Source organism: Dermacentor albipictus, chromosome 1 (genome assembly GCF_038994185.2).
Source record: "Dermacentor albipictus isolate Rhodes 1998 colony chromosome 1, USDA_Dalb.pri_finalv2, whole genome shotgun sequence".
Taxonomy (NCBI): domain Eukaryota; kingdom Metazoa; phylum Arthropoda; class Arachnida; order Ixodida; family Ixodidae; genus Dermacentor; species Dermacentor albipictus.
In genome coordinates this window covers 371198009-371216989 of record NC_091821.1, presented here as the reverse complement: position 1 = coordinate 371216989, position 18981 = coordinate 371198009, and the positions used below count along the sequence as shown (strand labels likewise).

The following is an 18981-nucleotide window of genomic DNA, read 5'->3' as shown; positions in this document are numbered from 1 at the left end:
TGTAAACTTTTTTATTGCCACTATCGCAGACACATCCGTTAAGAGGGGTCGTGTAATAGTGGTAATTGTCCTCGTATTACGAAGCTAGTAGTAACACGGATAGGGAGCTATTTTACTAGGAGCTAATACTTCGCAGGACAGGCTAACACGGTGGAACAATAAGGCAGCGATACCGCTGTAGCCAAGCCGCCTCACTAGCATGTAATCACGCAAAGCATTGCTATCTCCCAGACGGCATGTCGACTATGGCGAGAATACGCCACAAGGAATCCACGAGCCTTTATTTATAGATTACGGTGCATGCATGCTGTGCTAGATATTCATTCGCCCAGGGAACCTAGCGCTACCTTCTTGGAGCAAGGCAACGCCAATCTAGATGCACTAGGGAGCGAAACTTGCTCACTAGGGAGACCGCGCATGCGCAAATCTTTCTGGTATTTATCCGCCGGCGTGCTCCGCCGACGAACAGCTGGGTGTCCGGCGTTCCGAATTATTCTGGGAGCGCCTGTACTTCGCAGATAGTCACCCGTGAAAAAGAAAAGAGAAGAGAAAGAAAGGAAGATTGAGTTTTCGAACGGCTTCGCAATGTCACACGAAAAACAATTAGAGACGTCATGAAAATCAAATACTCATGCAAACGGAAAATCACATTCCAGCAATCTTACACTTTCTCTAAAATCTTAAAACTTCGCTTTTCAGGCGAAAGGGAAGAGACGCCCGAGGAGCCGAAATTCGAGTCCTGCGCCCCCGACCTGACCGTAAGGCCAGGCGGGAGGGCTGTCTTCTCTTGGAGGGCAACCGGATCCCCTACGCCCACGCTCAAAGTGTAAGCGCAGCCTTTCTTTAGGCGCAATCAGGCCAGCAGATACACTCCTAAGCAAAAAAAAAAGCAAGTTGTTCCACGGACAAAGTCAGCCCACGCGTGAGGCTATGAGGCAATGGCGTAAATAGGGTGAATTGCTAGTATAGCAAGCAAGCTTGGACGCCTTCTACTCCAGTGCAAAGAGGATATTTAATGAGACGAGCCACCTATTCCCGGTTGAGAGTTAATAACTCGTCACTTTTAATTTTGTCCGCTTCTTTTTCGCCAACAAGTCTTCTGTTGGTCGTTCATTAAACAGCCAATCTTCATTTTTTACAGGACTGAGACCATCTTGCCCCAATTTTGAAGCAACTTAAAACCAAAGCAAGTTTCCTTGGTAGCAATTATATGAAGGGCCTTGCTGCTGCTTCGACGCTATTCTAGAACGATGGCTAGCAGAGTCGAAATGACCGATAACGGGCCGTTTATAAGCGCGTATCATTCACAGCACTCTGTGATCATGCATGTTTCAGAGGCGCTGTCAGTGCCATGGGCATCTGCATTGTTCGGTATTTTTGTGCAATGTATTTCGACGCAAATTGCAGTACATTCGTTGCACAACGTGAAATAAAGGGCGTCAACGCCGGGCAACCGCGCCCAGCAGAAAACACACCGGAAATGCGCTCCATCTGTAGTTCCTCCTTCACGCAACTGAAGTAGCCACGCTAGGGGATGAGGCTAATGTGAATTCGTAATCGCTTCAATTTGTGCTGCGCCAAAATTTTTTATCTGTCCTTTCACTCATACGAAAGCAACGTATACCATTACCTCTTGCCTTTTTTGCCTTAAAGTTCCTTATAGCACTAAGCTCCTCCGAAACAGGGTACCGCGCAGATCAAGCTCCTTGGTTTAATCTTCAACAACCATTAGTAATTTATGAAAACGATGTGTTGTCCTTATATCTGCCTCGAGCTGGCCGACCTTTCTTAACGACGGTACTATGGAGATTCTAGCCTGCGAGAGACCGATTAGCATGACCGGCGCTCCTCCCCTTAGCTTCACGCAGTCGTGGGGGGAAAGATAACGGTGTCGTGCTGAAAGGGCATGCCGCGCTACGCTTCGCTCCGCAGACGTGAGGCGTCCACCGCGCGCAGCTGTCGCGGAGAAAATTTACATGTGTGCACCGAAGGCACGCGAAAGCAATCGAATATGTGAAAGCCAATATCCTCTCACAAGAAGTGAGGCACGGTCGTTATGAAAGCTATAAATACGAGAAGAGCCTTCAAGAGGCATTTCACTAACTTTTTTGTGTTCTGTTCTGCGTTTATGTGTCTGCAAAAAAAAGTAATAATCAGATGCGTGGCCACATTACAGCGCACGCTTACACCTCAGCTCGCTTGCAGTTCTGACTTCCTTCCTTTCTTTCCTTAATGGGGTCTTCAAAAACCAATTTGGCGTCATATCGCTGTTGTTTTTTCTCCCTTCCCATGCGTGCACTACATCAGGAGCTAGTTCCCCGAATATAGCACGTATAAAAAGCGCTTGTGAAATGCTTCGCTCTAACCTATCTGGTGCGTGCGCCCACGCACAGGTATTGCGGAACGTACACTCAGCTTGAACGAGTTGAGGCACTCATTTTGCGATAACACCTGGTGTCTTTGCTTCTCGCCTTCCTCCGGTTCCCGCGCAGCATGAAGGACTCGAAGCCTTTGCGCACTAACCTGACGACAGACGTGATCGTCTCAAAGGATGGCGTGTGCCGGGTCTGCATCGCCAAGGTCTCTCCCGAGGACGCTGGAGTTTTCACGTGCACCGCGGAGAACGACTCCGGAACGGCTGTTTCCACCAGCATCCTAAGGATCGCTGGCCAAGGTACACAAGACGCGTTCACACAAATACAGGCGTAGCCCATAGACATCCCTAAAGCATCGTCTTGATGCGATTTGCCGCAGCTTTAATGTTGCTCAATTAATCTTGTGAGACGGCTGCGGAGAATGCAAACACATGCCTGCCCAAGGTGCACCCTCGTGCTGCCTGTTTTTAGCCAACGACCTGCAGCCGTCAGTGGCTGACAGCACTCTCCAGTGTATTTTCGCTTTTGCTTTTCTTTCGATGTGACACGCCAGCCCTTTACAGTAATTCGCTCAGGTTATCTTAACGCTCCTGATCTGTACCCTCGCGGGGCATAGCGTTGAAATAAATGATATTCGTCGCTGTCATATTTAAGGAAGCGCGAATACGAACAGCTCAGTGAGACACATATTTAGTATGCGGAATGGAAGGGCTTGAGGGGTGGGGGTACATGTCAGGCGTTTAAGCCCAGCCCCATCGATTCTATGTAAGGATTTCCTATAGCTCGTTGCTATGCAAGTGGCCGATTGTCTGATGTTAGGGAAGCTGGGTCATATGGTGGGCATCCTGTGAAAAGAGAGATCAGCGTGACATGCTCGATATACGTGGAAAAATAATAATACGACTTGATGAAGACCATGCGATTTACGTAGGAGCGCGAAGGGTCGACAGCCGGCAAATGTGGCGCGGCTACGTGGTCTCGTAAGCTTATGATACCCAGTAGGCACCTTTGTGTCTTGTAATTTTGGAAATGTTCAACAAAGAGATAAATATGGCGTCTAATGCTTATTCTCTGCAGTTGTTATTAGAGTTAAAAACAGAATTCTACCCGCAATTCAGTGTTCATTCAATCAAATCATTGCTCTTTGGGCTCACATAGACATATGGAATAACTTGGCGTTAGGTTTCGGATTTCGGATTTCGTTCTGGTGACACGGCAACAAACGGCTAAAACAAAGAGAGTCAGAGTTACTGTAGGAAACTGAACCTACTTTTCTTTTTTCACAAACATCGACATTGTGGATGTCAGCAGAATACTACCACAGCAGCAATACTCTCGTGGACATCTACACACCAGAACGTAATTTTTTTTTGCTTTCTGAAGCAGGCGTCAGTTTTTTAATCTAAGAAACTTTACTCAACTCATTCAAGCCCGTGCTATTTAATAGCAGAGGTTTCTAATTGACCAAAGCCCAGCCAGCGCAACCCTTTGTGCCTGTTTCACCCTGAAAATTATTCTGAAGCGCTTGCATATTGAAAAGCGATATAATAAAAATGGGGCCTGGTTGTTTTCTATTGTTATTTATTGTTTCGTTATTTTTTTCACGTGTACATTCATGAGACAATCAAATTTCAAGAAGTTGACCAAGAGTTTCTTTCTCGACTTTTTTGCTTCCAGAGGAAAGCAGTGACGAGTTCCAGGAGGAACGACGTCGCCTCGAAGAGATGCATGTGGAAGGCAAACGACGTAAGTTCATCTCCAAAGACAAATTCACATTTACAAATAGTTATTACCGCTCTACCCCTGCCTGGGGCTTTACCTTATGGCCCACTTGGAAACCACCACCAGGTTATTTATAAACGACTAGGCCTAGCTGTATTCACGAAAAGCTCATACGATAGGATTGTTCGCAATAGGAAATTCTAGCCAACTTTGATGTCGGACACATGCTTAGCGAAGGCGGCTTGCCAATGGCAAAATTAACTTCTGAGTTAAAAGCTTTGTGAATATTTGCCCAGGTCTTTATGAAGATAGCATGCACATAAATAATATTGGGACTATAGCAGCCAAAAACGCTAAATGACAGACTACAAACAAAATTCTCAGGTTGTAAAGTAGGCTTCCACCGGGACACCTAAAACAAAACTGTTTGTTTCCACATTCCTTAAAAAAATCCTGTCGTTGTTTTCCTTCTAATAATTTGCGAAACTTTGTTTAGCAGACCGAGAACAATGACAATATAGTATCAGTCGGTTGCTGCGAAATGTTCGGTTAGCTTCAAGTATTCAAAAGTACTGAGTAGTTCCTTTTCGGATAGGAATACCAATAGCTGCAGCGTCATATTCGACTGGTATTAGAAACTTCGAATATTCGCCTACTCCTAATTCAGATGACACCTGAATGATTAACGCCCGTAGATGCCGTCGGGCAAGCGCGAATATAGTTCACCCTTATGATGGCGCAGGCGATGCCTCTCGCACATGTAGTTGCCTATGCGAACCCTTTTAAGAAACGGAAGTAATAAAAAAAAACAGCGGAGTTATGACATGTTCGAACTGTCCCGAAACACTTTATGGCTCGGAAATGACAGACGCGGACGGGAGTAAAGGGACGTACAAGGACAGGCGTTGTGGGTTATCGTAGACGCGAAGTACGGTGTACGAGAAGTATGGTTTAACAAGATGGTGGCTTCGGTGAGCTCGCAGTGCATAATTTTCCTTCCTTCCTTCCTTCCTTCCTTCCTTCCTTCGTTCCTTCCTTCCTTCCTTCCTTCCTTCCTTCCTTCCTTCCTTCCTTCCTTCCTTCCTTCCTTCCTTCCTTCCTTCCTTCCTTCCTTCCTTCCTTCCTTCCTTCCTTCCCTCCCTCCTTCCTTCTTTCTTTCTTTCTTTCTTTCTTTCTTTCTTTCTTTCTTTCTTTCTTTCTTCCTTTCTTTCTTTCTTTCGTTACGTCAAGTTACAATATCTATCGCTAGAGAACGGCTGGGTTAACTACTCGTAGCTACTGACGGCCCATTTGGATATCTTAAAGTGCAGAAACCGTACAGCTATAGAGATGCTCAAGTACGCGTGCATCTACTAAAACTACAGAAAGAGCTGCAATGTGAGTGGTATATTTTGGACAAAGCTGACGCAGACATATAAGTGGGCAATACCGAAAGAAAGCGAAACGAAAAATAACGCAGTCACGTGAATACCTAGCGCTAGTTCTTTTCCTGTCCCATAGTTGCAGTTTCTCGGCGTAACTGCCGCAATTAAGATCTGCCGGCAATCCAGATCATCTTATCGCGGCATGCTGCAATGACCTTGTTAAATGGGAGAAAGGTAGGCGCCCTTTTATAGCACTTTGCAGTCATATGCAGGGTGCTTCGACGAACGCTTTCAGGAAGCTAGCTTTACAGATAGCCTGTGGCAGACAGCACAATTCTAATACGTGAGCTGGTCTACTCGAAGATGCGCACATTTACTTGTACGAAAAATTCTAATGCATAATCGACTAATTAACGAAATTGCATAATTATGCTTTGAGCTAATGATCTTACGCCACATATTGCAATTTACAAGTTCTAGCGGATGAGACTGCAAGGCATATCCACTTGAAAATAATTGTGACACCATTTACAAGATACGCGCCGTCAAACTTGCGGTAAATATAGGGGCGTAGCCGGTGGGAGGGGGTGACTTATGGGGCTTCAGCCTCAGCCCACCCCCTAAATGTTTTCATGTTGTCATGCGCCGCCGAACAAAAACAGACCCCTGCGCCGCAACCATGCTGAATTTTAGCTAGGATGTCCTTTTCGTATTCAAAAAGACATTTCAGCGCGAACACTGAAATAACGCTCGCTTTCGCGGCAACGCCTATGCACCGGGAGTCATATATCGTAACGCCCGCAAGGAGCTCCATCGGAGCACAAAGTTTCAAAGGCGTTTTGATGGCGAGTGGGCTCGTCGCGGTATCTACGGAGTGCATGGATTTCGATTCCGAAACTTTATAGGAATAATGTTCTCATGAAATTTCGATGTGAAAGGTGCATCGAAATTTCAAAAGTCGTGCTTTAGATTGTCAATTCCGGAACCTTGTGGGTTTAACATTGCTTTAAACATTTGACGCCAAAAGTGAGTTGATTTTTCTAAAGTCGCACATCGGACGATACAATGAGATAAGCTAAACGAACACATTATCACACAAGTTGACAAAGCACGCAGCGAGGTCCGATGAGACGAAGCGTTGTGGTGGTTCTTTTGTGCCGTCATGTCACGGAAAAGAACATCAACATTTTTTTTCACCTGCGCCAAAGCATCCACGTCAAGACACTAAAGCCAGGAAAAGTAACTACGTTCCCAATTATTATTCTACTTCGACTTTCATTCGCAAGGACACATTCAGCCTCTTCAGAATTTCTTTTTTTTTTTCTCGGTACCCGCGAGCTGCCGAACCAGGCAAAGCGCATGCGTTTTTCTCGTGTTGCCCAGACCACCGCGTGGCACACTTCGGCGCACGCTCCTCTTTCTCTGGTCTAGTGGATTTTCGCCTGGCAGAGTTTTGGTCCCTTTCTAGTTAGCAGACGAGAAAAAGAAACAATGCGTGGACGCTCGCCGCCATCACTGCGGGGACTCGAGGGATTGCAACGCGTTCGCTTGAACGCAACCTCTGTGGAAAATTTTGTCTCCCTGGTGTAGGATACCGAGCAGCATGCGTATCATTCTCTGTGGATCAAGGGTCTCATGTTTTCTTTGATATTCCTCCAGTAGCCACACTAAGTTCCCAAAGTAGGCATTAGATTGGCCCAACATGCTTTCCTTTGCGTTATTTCTTTTCGGTACCCCCGGCCCCACAAAAAAAAAAAGGACATCGTTGCGGCGCAGCGCATTGTTGCATGGTGAAAGTTCCATTTTGTTACTTCTTCCTTTGCGGAAAGCAATGGGCCACGGGATGCTTCAGTTACTGGATACTCTTATTATATTATTGCGATAGCAATTATATGGACAATCCAGGTGCATTCCTGCAGTCGCCGTCGCCATCATACTACGTATACAGTCCAAGGGCGATAACATCGTGACCGCGAGCCGCATGCTGTATATGCGAGTGAAAGCGTAAAGGGGGGGTGGGGGGTGGAATGGGTGAACCGACCAAGGTGGAGGTGGCTCAGTCTTGTGTGCGCAAGGGAGAAATGTGGGGAAGAAGTGCGCCGCTTCTGTCGTGAGCGATACATCAGGGTGAGTGGAGGGAGGGGGTGATGTGATCTGTGGATCTGTGGTTGCGCAACATCTTTATCTGCCGTGTGTGACGCATTATTTGCAGTGACTTCTTCTTAGATATGTAGATTTATTGCAGACTTATACGCATATTTAAATATCTTGTTGCGAGGTTTTGTGTATACGTGCGGTGAACTTTGTTTCCAGTGACCCTTTTTTTGCCCTTTGTCAAGCTGTATCTTCGCATTTGTATATTCCATTGTATCTTCGGATTTCTAATGTACAAGGGCGAGTAAAATGAGATTCGGCCAACCCACCCCCCGCAAAAATGCGTCGGTTCATTATCTGCGAGGCTTACGCGTAGCACACAGGCATCTCTCATTTACAAAAGTGACACGCAGGTCTGAGGATAAAGGTTCTTTAATGCTCTCATACACTAGCTTGAACATGGTTGCGTGTCATAATGGACACTCCAAAAGTTGAAGAGCGTGGTGTCGTGAGGTTTTTGACAGCTGAAGATGTTTCCCCCCCAAAACATTAGTCGCCGTATGGCTGCCGTACGTTGAACATTGCATTTCATTGATCACTGTGATGCGTTGGAGCGAACGGCTCAAAGAAGGACGGGAAAGTTGTAAAGATGATCCAAGACCGGGCCAAAGCCACCGTGCAATCACCCCCAACAAAAATGCAAAGGCTGATTACGCAAGAACGGAGGATAGGCATCGATGAATAGTCAGGGCGTGTGAGCATCTGTCACGGTTCGGGTGCCACCATAATTCATTACCATCTCGGTTATCGGCTCTTCTGTGCGCAATGGATGCCCAACATTTGGAACCACCGCCAGAAGACGGAGAGGTTCGGCGCAGCCCTAACTCATTTATTCCGGTGTCACAATGAGGGTGACTACTTTTTGTGTGCAGTTGTGACCGGGGACCAATCATGGTGCCACTACTACGAGCCTGAGACACGACGGCAAAGATTACAGTGGAAACATTTGAAATCACCCCCCCCCCCCCCTCCCCCCCAAGGAAAGCAAAGTCCGTCATTTCGGCCGGAAAGGCATTGACTTTCTTTTTTCGATCGTCAGGGGCCATTAGTGACCGAATTTGCTAAACCTGGAGAAGCTATCAATCGTTTCCGATATTGTGAAACGTCGTATCGGCTGCGTGTCGCAATCAAGAAGAAACGACGAGGAAAATTGAGGAATTGGGTCATCTTGTTCTACGACAATGCCCGTCCCCACGTCGCTGATGTGGTTAATACAAAATTGGCAAATTTCAAGTGGAAAACGCTGCAACATTCGCCATACAGCCCAGACCTGTCTCCTTGTGACTTTCACATTTTGGAGCCTTTGAAAAAACAGCTCAAGGGAACCAGATTCGTGTCGGACGATGACGTGAAAGAGTCAGTTACAGACTTTTTGAAGCAGAAACCCAAGGAGTTTTATGAGACGGGAATCACGCGACTCGTTAGTCAATGGAACATATGTCGAAATGCTCATGAAGTACCCAGTTTGTCATATTTTCGCACTGCCTCACTTTCATTTGACTCGCCCTCGTATATCGTGTAGAACTGCTTTTTATATTGTGCTCTCTGTTGCGGCTATAATTTCGGTGCAATTACTCCCAACACACGACCGGTGACAGCGGCTCCCGCGCAATACATTCTAACAGAGGACAGCGTCATTGAGAATTTTCCCTGGTCGTCGCACGTACAAAAAATGCAAAGAAGGTTCTTGAACGACAGAAAGAGAGAGAGATGCAAATGAGAAGAAAGCAGGGATGTTAACAAGGTTTTATTAAAATATATGTCCTGAACTTGTTCATTTTACGGCCTTTACATTTTTCATATCAGCGGCATGCAGTGCTTTGCTGGTTTCAGACTGATATAGTTGTAAAGTTCGTGTGATGTTTTCTTTACATATTAAATACAGAGAAAACATGGAAGCATTGATATCAGTTATTTTGGCCAACATTTTTTAGACATACGAGTATATTCTTTTATGAAAAAAAAAAACATTTTACTTGTCTAGGCAGTACGTAGCGTTTTTCGGGTGCAGCATATATGGCAATGGCAATGCAGTTATTATTAATGTATTTGATCCCTCGACAAATTCTATGAGGAGGAGGCCAAGCTTCAAGGTGACGCCCCCCCCCCCCCCCCTCCTCCCGAACGAAATTTCTGGCTATACCACTGCTGTCATTCCACTTACTTTCTCAACAAAACGTCGTTTTATGCGTTGAAGCACAAAAGTAACTGGAACGCCAATGCATTTCTCCGCAAAGTTCGGGAAATAATATCTCGAAACTGATTTTATCCTGAGAATTCGTGCCAAGTGTATCCTCCTTGCAAACTGCCCGGCTAGAATTTGTAAATTGCAATATGTGCCATAAGGTAATTTGTTAAAACGTAATTAGTGTATTTTTGTCAATTGCTTGATGACGCCTTTCAATTTTTTGTTCAAGAAATGTCCACTTCTTTGAGTAGACCCACTCGTGTACTAGTATTGTGGTATCTGCCACAGGCAGTTTAAAAAAAAAAGTCTGAAAGTGTTCGCTCAAACGTCCGATATAGGCTATCGTGCAGCAAGAGGAAAGATTGAAAAAAAAAATGGACGTCATGTCACATGCGCATTGCCTTACACAACATCGCCGCGGTGTTCACGGGACCCTGTCAACAAATGTCGAGTAGGGGAAGTAGTGCACCACTATCCGAAAACATGTAGGATTCACGAGCTCACCGAGATAGCGGCTGTAAGATTAAAAACAAAAAGCGTGGTTAAGTTTGGGCTCTGCTAGATCAATTCTCTACATCAGGTTTCACTGTCGTGCAGGAAATCTTAGATTATTTGACTGGCAGCCCTGTTCATTGTACCGCCGTGCACACAAAAATAACATACATAAACTTGCACTGGCAACGTGATAACATCGATATTTCGAGCAAACGTGAAGCAATCAGTACTTGTCGGCACCTTCGACGCATCTGCTTGCGCAAATGTTACTGACACGGGGACACGTACTACTGTCTCTGTAAAGATTTTTTTTTCAAGTAGTAGAAAGCCTTGTAAATTGACTTGGGCAACGCTCCTCGCATTTCTCCTCGGCTTCGGTGTGAATGGCATGCAAAAAAAAAAGAAGAAGGGGGGGGGGAACTGGAGGAGTCTTCGATGACAGATCTGGTCACTTGCAGGGTCTCTTCACAACCTTTTACAGAAATAACGAATGTCTAGCGACGTACGGTGCGTATTTGAAACATCCATATGAGTTGTTTAGAGGTTATATTCGCAGTCGAAGTCTCTGAAACAGCGCGAACAACATAATTCAAGCCCTTGTGCCACAGAACAAAACGACCTTATATTTCCCGTCAAATGACCTTTCTTGACATGTATCTTTCAAAGTATTCACGTTTCCTGGTGTGTTTTTTACACCAGAGTCAGAAGCAGCCACTGAGCAAGCGTCGACAATTTCTAGGCGCCAGTACGAGCTACCACCTGAGGAAGACAAGGAAGAGTACTACAAGTAAGTGAAATGCAAACATACGTTCTTCTTTTCTTAATTGTCAAAGTTTCATAGTTCTGGTTTAAATGAAAAATCTCTGAAATTCTTGCTTGCCCTGGTTGATTAGTGACCGACTCCCAAAGAAAGTACGCGCTACAGTTCTTGGGGTCACCCTGCAATCTTTGGGAATTACAGACGGGCATTGGGGCTAAATGACAGCTTTTAGGCACAGCTTTTAATGACCCATTCCTCCGGCGAGCGTAGGCGGCGTCGGCGACGTAACCGAGCTAATGAGCGCAACAGCGAAAGATGAAAGAGTGAACGCGGAGTGGCAGATGAAAGACGCGAGCAGCGAGTGGTGGAGACAAATGAGAGCGGCCCCCTCAGTAACGTGCGCGGGAAACTGGTTTCACGCGGACCCGCCCGACCGCTCGATGCGTACTTGTATCTGATCTCAGCCGGACCGCTCGTTTCGTACTATCGTCTGCTCGCGTCAGCTCTCGCTTGTGCTTGTTTGGTTTCCTTGGTTTGGTCTCATTCGCGCTTGTTTGGATTGTCGTGTTCTGCGATTGCTTTGTAATATGATTGTATGCGCGGCGCGAATGGTGTGGTACTTTCTTGTAGCCGAACGGCACCAGCGATTACACTGGAACCTTCGACGAATCATGAATAAAAGCCGACGCGCTTGACCCGCAGCTCAGATTTTCAACGATTGCCGACTTTGCTACATGTCCCTTTCAATTTCCTTGCCTCAAAACAGATATAGAGCTGCTTTCAAATTTCCCATTTGGAGTATCGTAACCGCCAGTGAATTTCCTTTGTGAAGGCTTTTCAACGTCCGTGGAAACTGTCTGTCACAATTTTATTACAGCGCGACGCACAATTTGCTCAATGTTGCAACTAGGATTAAAAGAAAGATAGGCCTTCCTGATCTATAGCATTGCCCCAGTCGCAACTCTGCTTACGGGATGATAATTTTAAGTTTTCCACAATTCTTGAAAATTGCATGTTGCCGATAGCGTAATTATTGTCCTTAAGCTGGTTTATTCAAAGAAGATAACATTAATGGCACGAAAAATCTAAACACATATCAAACTAATTAAGAGAAATTCAGTAATGGACGTCTTAATTAATTAGCTTACGGCACATATTCAATTTGCGAATTGTAGCCGGTGAGCTTGCAAGACGTATCCATCTGAAATTAATTTCCAGGACGACACCAGTTTCGAGATAATAATTCCCAAAGTGTGGGATGAAATGCATGGGCCTTCTAGTTACTTTTGCGCTTCAATGGATAAAAGAGCGTTTTGTTAAAGAAGTAAACGAAACATTAGTGCAATCTTACGGCGAGTTTGATTTAGCGCATCTCCAAACTGGTGCCACTCTAGAAATAAATTTCAAGTGGATACGCATTGTAGGCTCACCAGCTGTAATTCGTAAATTGCAAAATGCACCTTAAATTTATTAATCAAGACATTAATTATTTGGAATATGTGTTTCGATTCCTAGGGTAAGTAGTCTCCGCCTCTGAATAATCCAGCTCAAGAACTATGATTATGTTATCTGCAACAGGCCATTTATAAAGATTCAGACAGACCTAAAAATGACTCGCCCGTATGACGAATATATGCACAAATTTTTATACCTTTTTTCTGGGCATTTCTGAAGTTGACAGTACTCACGCCGTTGCCTCCGTCGCACAAACATTCGTTTATTCCTCTACTTTACTGTTTCTCTTTTCGTATATTGGTCTCAAAGACCGCGCGTTGCTTTCAGACCCGATCAAAAGAATTGGCGTTTACTCAGCTTTGACATTAAAACTCAGCTTTCGTTGTTTCTATGCCTGTATCTTTTTTCGTCATAAACAGTTTCCAGGTGCATGTCTCCGTCGTCCCCGAAGCAAAAATAGCAGCGTCGACTTGCGGGGGAATAGGACACAGCCTCTTGCTAACTAAATGTTAGAAAAAAGTGCGCTCATACGTAATGCGGGAGATTTGACACGGTTAGACACCGCAGGGATTTATGCAGATTTCGTATATGATGAGTGTGTCTTGCCGAGTCACGAACGACAGGCTGCTAAACGACAAAGAAACCAAGTGGGCGCATTCTCCGCAGCCGGCATGAGTGTTGTGCGCAAGCGCACTATAGCATTCCCGCTATGTGACTTTGTAAATATTGCTAGAATATGCCGGTATGAGCGGAGAGGACGGAAAAACGTTCAGCTAAAACTCTAATTCTGAATGCTTGGACGCACATGCTAGAGAAAGCGTCTGCACCTATACCATTCTTGCGTGATATTTGAGCAATGTGTGGCTTTTTCTTTCCAAGCATCGCAGATCACTCTCACTTTACCTATGTACATGTACCTATGTTTGTACATATCGTATTTGTCTAGTAGCTTGGAGGTTAGTTACACTAACACAACTAAATATCCCTTCTTTAACAAAACATCCCCACCATATTTCATGCAACTGGGGTGCTTGAAACATGAGCGTACTTTATGCGCTAATAATATAAAATTTATTTGTGCACGACAAGTATATCATAAAAAGCTCTCAAATATGCGTCGCTTTCCCTCAGGCCTAGACGCCACTTCAAGACGTATGGAATGCTGGGTCTCAATTACTTAGAAGACGTCCCACGCACAACTCGCGAGCCATTTTGTAAGTATGCATGTACGATGCGTTAAACTTACGGTACTCAATGCCAGACGCCTGCTGACCAATGAATGATGCAATGATGAATGATGACCAATTTTGTTTGATGCTATAGTGTTAATGCCTGTTCTGCTAAAAAGTAAAGAAAAATAAATCGAAATGTTTCGCATTCACCAGTAGCGCAGTTGCGCATGCACGGAAGCGTAATGCTCGTTGAATAGTGGTGGAACAAGGAATGTCGCCGGAGCCAAAATTTCGACAAGGGAACTTGTTTTCGTCAAAGCAGCAACTTTTTGCTACCTTGATGTTTTGAAACGGCTGCTGCCCTTACGAAGACAACTTCCCTTTATTGACATTGCTTTATCCGTCACTGTTGATACATCCAAGCCTCTATTGTCCGCTGAACTTTTATTATGTATAGAACACAACTTTTTATATACATTTCCGCAACGTTGTTCGAGCAGTTCAATCTAGGTGTTGTCGTAGTAAGCAACCCCCGGATAGGGTCGGCAGTGCACGTAATACTTTCGTTACGACAGCCGTCCCTGGGCCTCCCTTGGACCCCGTGGTGACAGAGACCGGGCCGACGTCAGTGACACTGGTGTGGACCAAGCCGATCTACAACGGCGGCTCGCCCATCACGGGTTACCGCATCCAGTGCCGTGAGGTGCCCTCCAAGCAGTGGCGTGACAAAACCACGTCGCGAATATGCCTCTGCGATATCTTCGGACTCAAGCCACAGACGTGAGTTCATCTTCAAGGGCTAAGCAGCGACTGTTTTCACGTGACTCGAGTCGACAGTACAGACGGCGTCGTCTGTGTATTTCCGAACACTTTTAGTGTTCAGAAGTGCCCCAGCGTGTGTGTATATATATACACACACCAACACACAGCCCTTAACTTAATCCACTGACGAAAATGAATCCTTAGCCTGGTGAATTTCAAGGCAGTTCTACTGATGGTGGGAGACGCCCACTACGCGCTGTAGTGCATCCTGCAAGACTTTTATTAATGTTTGCCCAATCCAATGCTACTGAAGGTGAAAGCGAATCGTGCCGCAAATGGCTGTGTTCCTACGTTTAGCTTCTATGACAATTAGCGTAAAAAAATTCGCCGTAATTACCGTGACTACAAGAAAAGATCCTTCTAACTTCGCTTATGCATTCAATGGCACCGTGCTGACTAAAGTTAACAAACATAAATATTTATGTTCGACACTTACCGCAGACCTTAAGTGGACCCCGCACATCGATAACATTACCGCAGCAGCACTACGTAAGTTATTTTTCTTAAAAGGTGCCTAAAACTAGCGCCTACTCCAATTAAACTGCTCGCCTATAAGACATTCATAAGGCCGATTTTAGAATATGCCAACGTGGTTTGGTTTCTGAATACAATGACTAACTTAAGAAAGCTGGAGGGCAGTGCAAAGAAAAGCCATAAGGTTTGTACATAACAGGTACAGACGCACAGATGCACAGATTCAATCTATAACCTTCTCACCGCATTTAATCTAAAAACGCTAGCAGATAGAGCGAAAGAAGTCCGCCTCAATTTTTTATTCCAGATACTTCACAACAATCTCAAGATAGACGCGTCCAAATACACTTCGCTTACGACACTCGACTTATACGTCAAAACCATGCAAACAAACTAATTGAATATTCCTACCATCATGAAATATTTAAACATTCTGTCTTTCCGCTTGCTATAAGAGAATGGAACCAACTGCACCCCATCTATCACAAACACCAAATCATTCTCGGAATTTGCTAATAAAATTGAAGGCAACAAAAACTAGATTTCTTTTTTGAAATTGTTAGTTTATAATATCAATATTGTTAAACTTCAATAACACTAGAGCGATGTTCACTGTCTACATTCATGCAACCAGTATGTGTTGTTGCAGTGCCTTAGTGTAACCGCTTATTTCCTACGTTTGTTTACATATTTGATTGTTTTGTAAACGTTTCGCATATTGCATTGCCCTCCTGCTATGCTCTCAGCTGAGAGCAGCAGTAATGAAAATAAATAAATAAATAAATAAATAAATAAATAAATAAATAAATAAATAAATAAATAAATAAATCATATTCTTAGAGCTCTCTAGTGGGTAGCAAAATAAGCTTAGTGCATTATTAAGGCGTCGCCTTCATTTCCGTCTTCTTTTTCTTTGTAATCTTTCCCGGCAGATGCGTAACTCTTGAGGACTTGACTATCACGACCTTCTCAGAACCATGACATAAAAGATTTTCTCCGAAAATTGACTCAGGCGAGAATGCTACGCAGGAAAGCGACGTATTAATTACGAAAGCTATGAGGCAGCGCAAGAAGACTGCCACAGGCTCAGCCGAGAAGTACACAGGTGCTTGGGCGCGCTGTTGGCCACCTTATTGCACCGTCTAAAATGTCTCCTAACTCTAAATTTCACAGTAATAAACTCTCTAGATATTTATGTCAACTGTCTTTCTGCATTCTTGCAGCCCAAATACCACGGCGTGCTGGCATATCCTCTATGCGAAACGAAGTACTTCTCCCAAATTTAACTCAATTTTCTCGAGTTACTAACTCTGGAAGCAACCTAACAATGCTTCCACCCAACGGGGCTTAACTTACTTCATCGGAGAGTACGAGACTTCTCGAAATCTCCAGTTAACCACGAGACGAACAAACACTCGTAGACCTGCAAGGGGAATTTCCTACCACTTGGTTTGGGGCGCTATAACGTAAAACTATTCCAAACTTTTCTATTCCAATTCTGCTATGAGTCCCCCACGATTGGTTAAAAACTTTTTTCGACCACCCCCACTTCACCTGTCTGTCACGCGACGTCACGAAAACCGCGATACCTCCCCATCTGATATGATGTGTACACACTGATTATACATTATTTGACAGAAAAAAGAAAAACAGTTATTTCTTATTCGACGCCTTTTCGCCGTTAGCCTCCGGCTATTGGTCAAAAGTTTTCGGGCTGCAGCCATTTCACCTGCCTGTCACGCGACGTCACAAAACCGCGAAAACTCACCGCGTCAAAGTGGCGTGTACGCATTAAAGATGCAATAATATGCCGAACAAAACTGAATTTTCTTCTGAATAGCCGCAGGCTGCCCCGTTCCGAAAGGAACAAAAGATGGCTGCCGCCGATCGCTCAGGCGCTGGCTACTTGCACCTGCCGGAGAGCATGGGTCTATTTGCGCATAATAAAACTTCTTGCGTGGTCATAAAACGTTTTCGAGCACTTTTGGCACGTTTACCACCTCATTCTGCCAACTCTTCTTTGCTGAGCGTCCCTTTTAGCGTCATTCTTAAGCTTCCGTTGCATGCCGCCGCGATTTTCGACCAGCCACCGCAAGCTAGGTAAGGGAAAGCCGACCAGTCGCAGACGCCTGCACCACCCTCTTCATCCGGTTATCGATTTTCAGTGCACTGGCTCTGCCCCATCAAATCCCTCTCCACTTGAGCGTTCTCCTCTCCTCTTGTCAGCCATTTAGATACGACAAGCCGCTCAGTGTAGGCAATGTTATTCGTTTTTCAAGGAAACAAAAGTGACCTCCTATGAACGAGGAGAGCGTTTTATTGGTGTGTTCAGACAACCCTGCGGGTGACCGCCCGGTGCTTGCGTCGGTGGTTACGCAAATTTGACGTCAGGAGATTGGAATAGAAACATATTGGAATAGTTTTACGTTATAGGGCCCTTGATTTGAGAAATGTAGCTTCCATGCATGTCGCTACGTCTGGCTGAAAACAAACAAACGAATGAGCAGATGCGTGGCTCGGTGGCCATGACTATGGCGCATGCGTGCGCCAGGGTGGAAGGATTCTTATGTTTTACACCAAATTTTGTAGGTGGCCGCATCTGTCGACAAACGCGAAGATGGCTTACACAATTAGACGAAACTCTACAATGATGGTAAAATTAGTTGTTATGAATGCTGCCACCACGTTCTGTTCTTTCTTTATTGAAATTAATATTAGGAGAGGTCGGGGTGTTTATTGCGGCACCGGCTATTCCTCGTCACTTAGCAAAGGAAACAAATATGCGCCAAAAGGGAGACTAATGCCACAAGATATGGCACTCAGTATAACACCAGATGAATAAAAACTATACAGTCTAACAGTAAATGAACCGCAAAGTTTTGTGCATGAGTTCGGTACACATTCGCATATATAGAGACAGATATCTTGAATAGCCAAAACACACAACACATGTAATTACACTGTCATTTATTCCACTGCAGAGAGTACGTGTTCCAAGTTAGCGCTGGCAACAAGAACGGATGGGGACAGCCTACCATTGCCGTGCCCGAACTGAAGAACTGGCGTTGGCGTCAGCAGTGATGATCCGGAGCAACGAACTGTCGTCGAAGAAAAAAGAGTGGCTGCCTCAACGACGGACTGCAGTGCCGTGCAATGGTGGAACTATATAGTACGCCCCCAGTTCTGCCGCGCGCTCGTTTCACTTTCTGATCGACGGAATTGTGGACCGACGCCGCCCTGCGCGCATAATTACTACTGCCAGCAGTGTTGTTTTCCCTTTCGTGTTTCGCTGCCCGCTCCTCCATGCTCAAGTCGGTGACATGCAGCACGCTGATAATTAAAGGAGGGCAAAGTATGAAGTTTTGCTCCGTGTTGTGGCGTATGCCTCAGATAAAGATATGAATTTATTTCTGCCTGACGGTTCCTTGTAAAAGAAACAAAAGAACTGAGTATACCGAGGTGTGAGAGAAGTTACTTTTACTCACCCGATGCCCCAATAATGCAGAACAATTGCTTCGAGGTGGAAACATGTGTGTTAAAGGGGCACTTATAAAAACACTTTGTAAGATTTAGACTCATAAAATATATTTAAATTGTGTTTTTGTTTAATTTCACGTAGGAGGTTGAATAATGGAAAAGAAAAAGAAGCCTAAGCTTTCAGTTCTTGAATTCCGCGGCAGAGCCCCAGCGTTAGTGTGGTGTCACCAATTTCAAAGTATCTATTCTTATTGGGGCCCTCATTCTGGTGTAGTAAAATCTTTCGAAACTGCCGAAGTGTCGAATGTTAGGTTCAACTTCTGCAAATTTGGACGGCAAGCCACCATTATCTTTCCTGCATACAAATGGCTCAATACCGGCATTAAGTGGTGCTCAAGTCTACACCCCAGCGACGATTCCTTCTGAGTGACAAGCACAGACCTAAAAGGCGGTCCTCTTGAGGTCTGTATATGCCAGAAGTGCCTGCGAATCCGAAAACACGTCATGGCGGCCATATTTTGCT

The 18981-nt window shown here is 44.9% G+C and overlaps 1 protein-coding gene across 1 annotated transcript in view; it reads left to right on the top strand.

Annotated features, from left to right (window-relative positions):
* MnM (myomesin and myosin binding protein) overlaps positions 1-18590 on the top strand; it is a 60987-nt gene extending 42397 nt beyond the window's left edge. The window contains exons 15-21 of the mRNA XM_065434669.2: positions 700-826; positions 2493-2674; positions 4053-4121; positions 10998-11085; positions 13645-13727; positions 14261-14465; positions 17963-18590. Coding sequence (XP_065290741.1) covers positions 700-826; positions 2493-2674; positions 4053-4121; positions 10998-11085; positions 13645-13727; positions 14261-14465; positions 17963-18062 — 854 coding nt within the window. The 3' untranslated portion in view covers positions 18063-18590. The remainder of the gene's footprint in view (positions 1-699; positions 827-2492; positions 2675-4052; positions 4122-10997; positions 11086-13644; positions 13728-14260; positions 14466-17962) is intronic.
* The last annotated feature ends 391 nt before the right edge of the window (positions 18591-18981 follow it).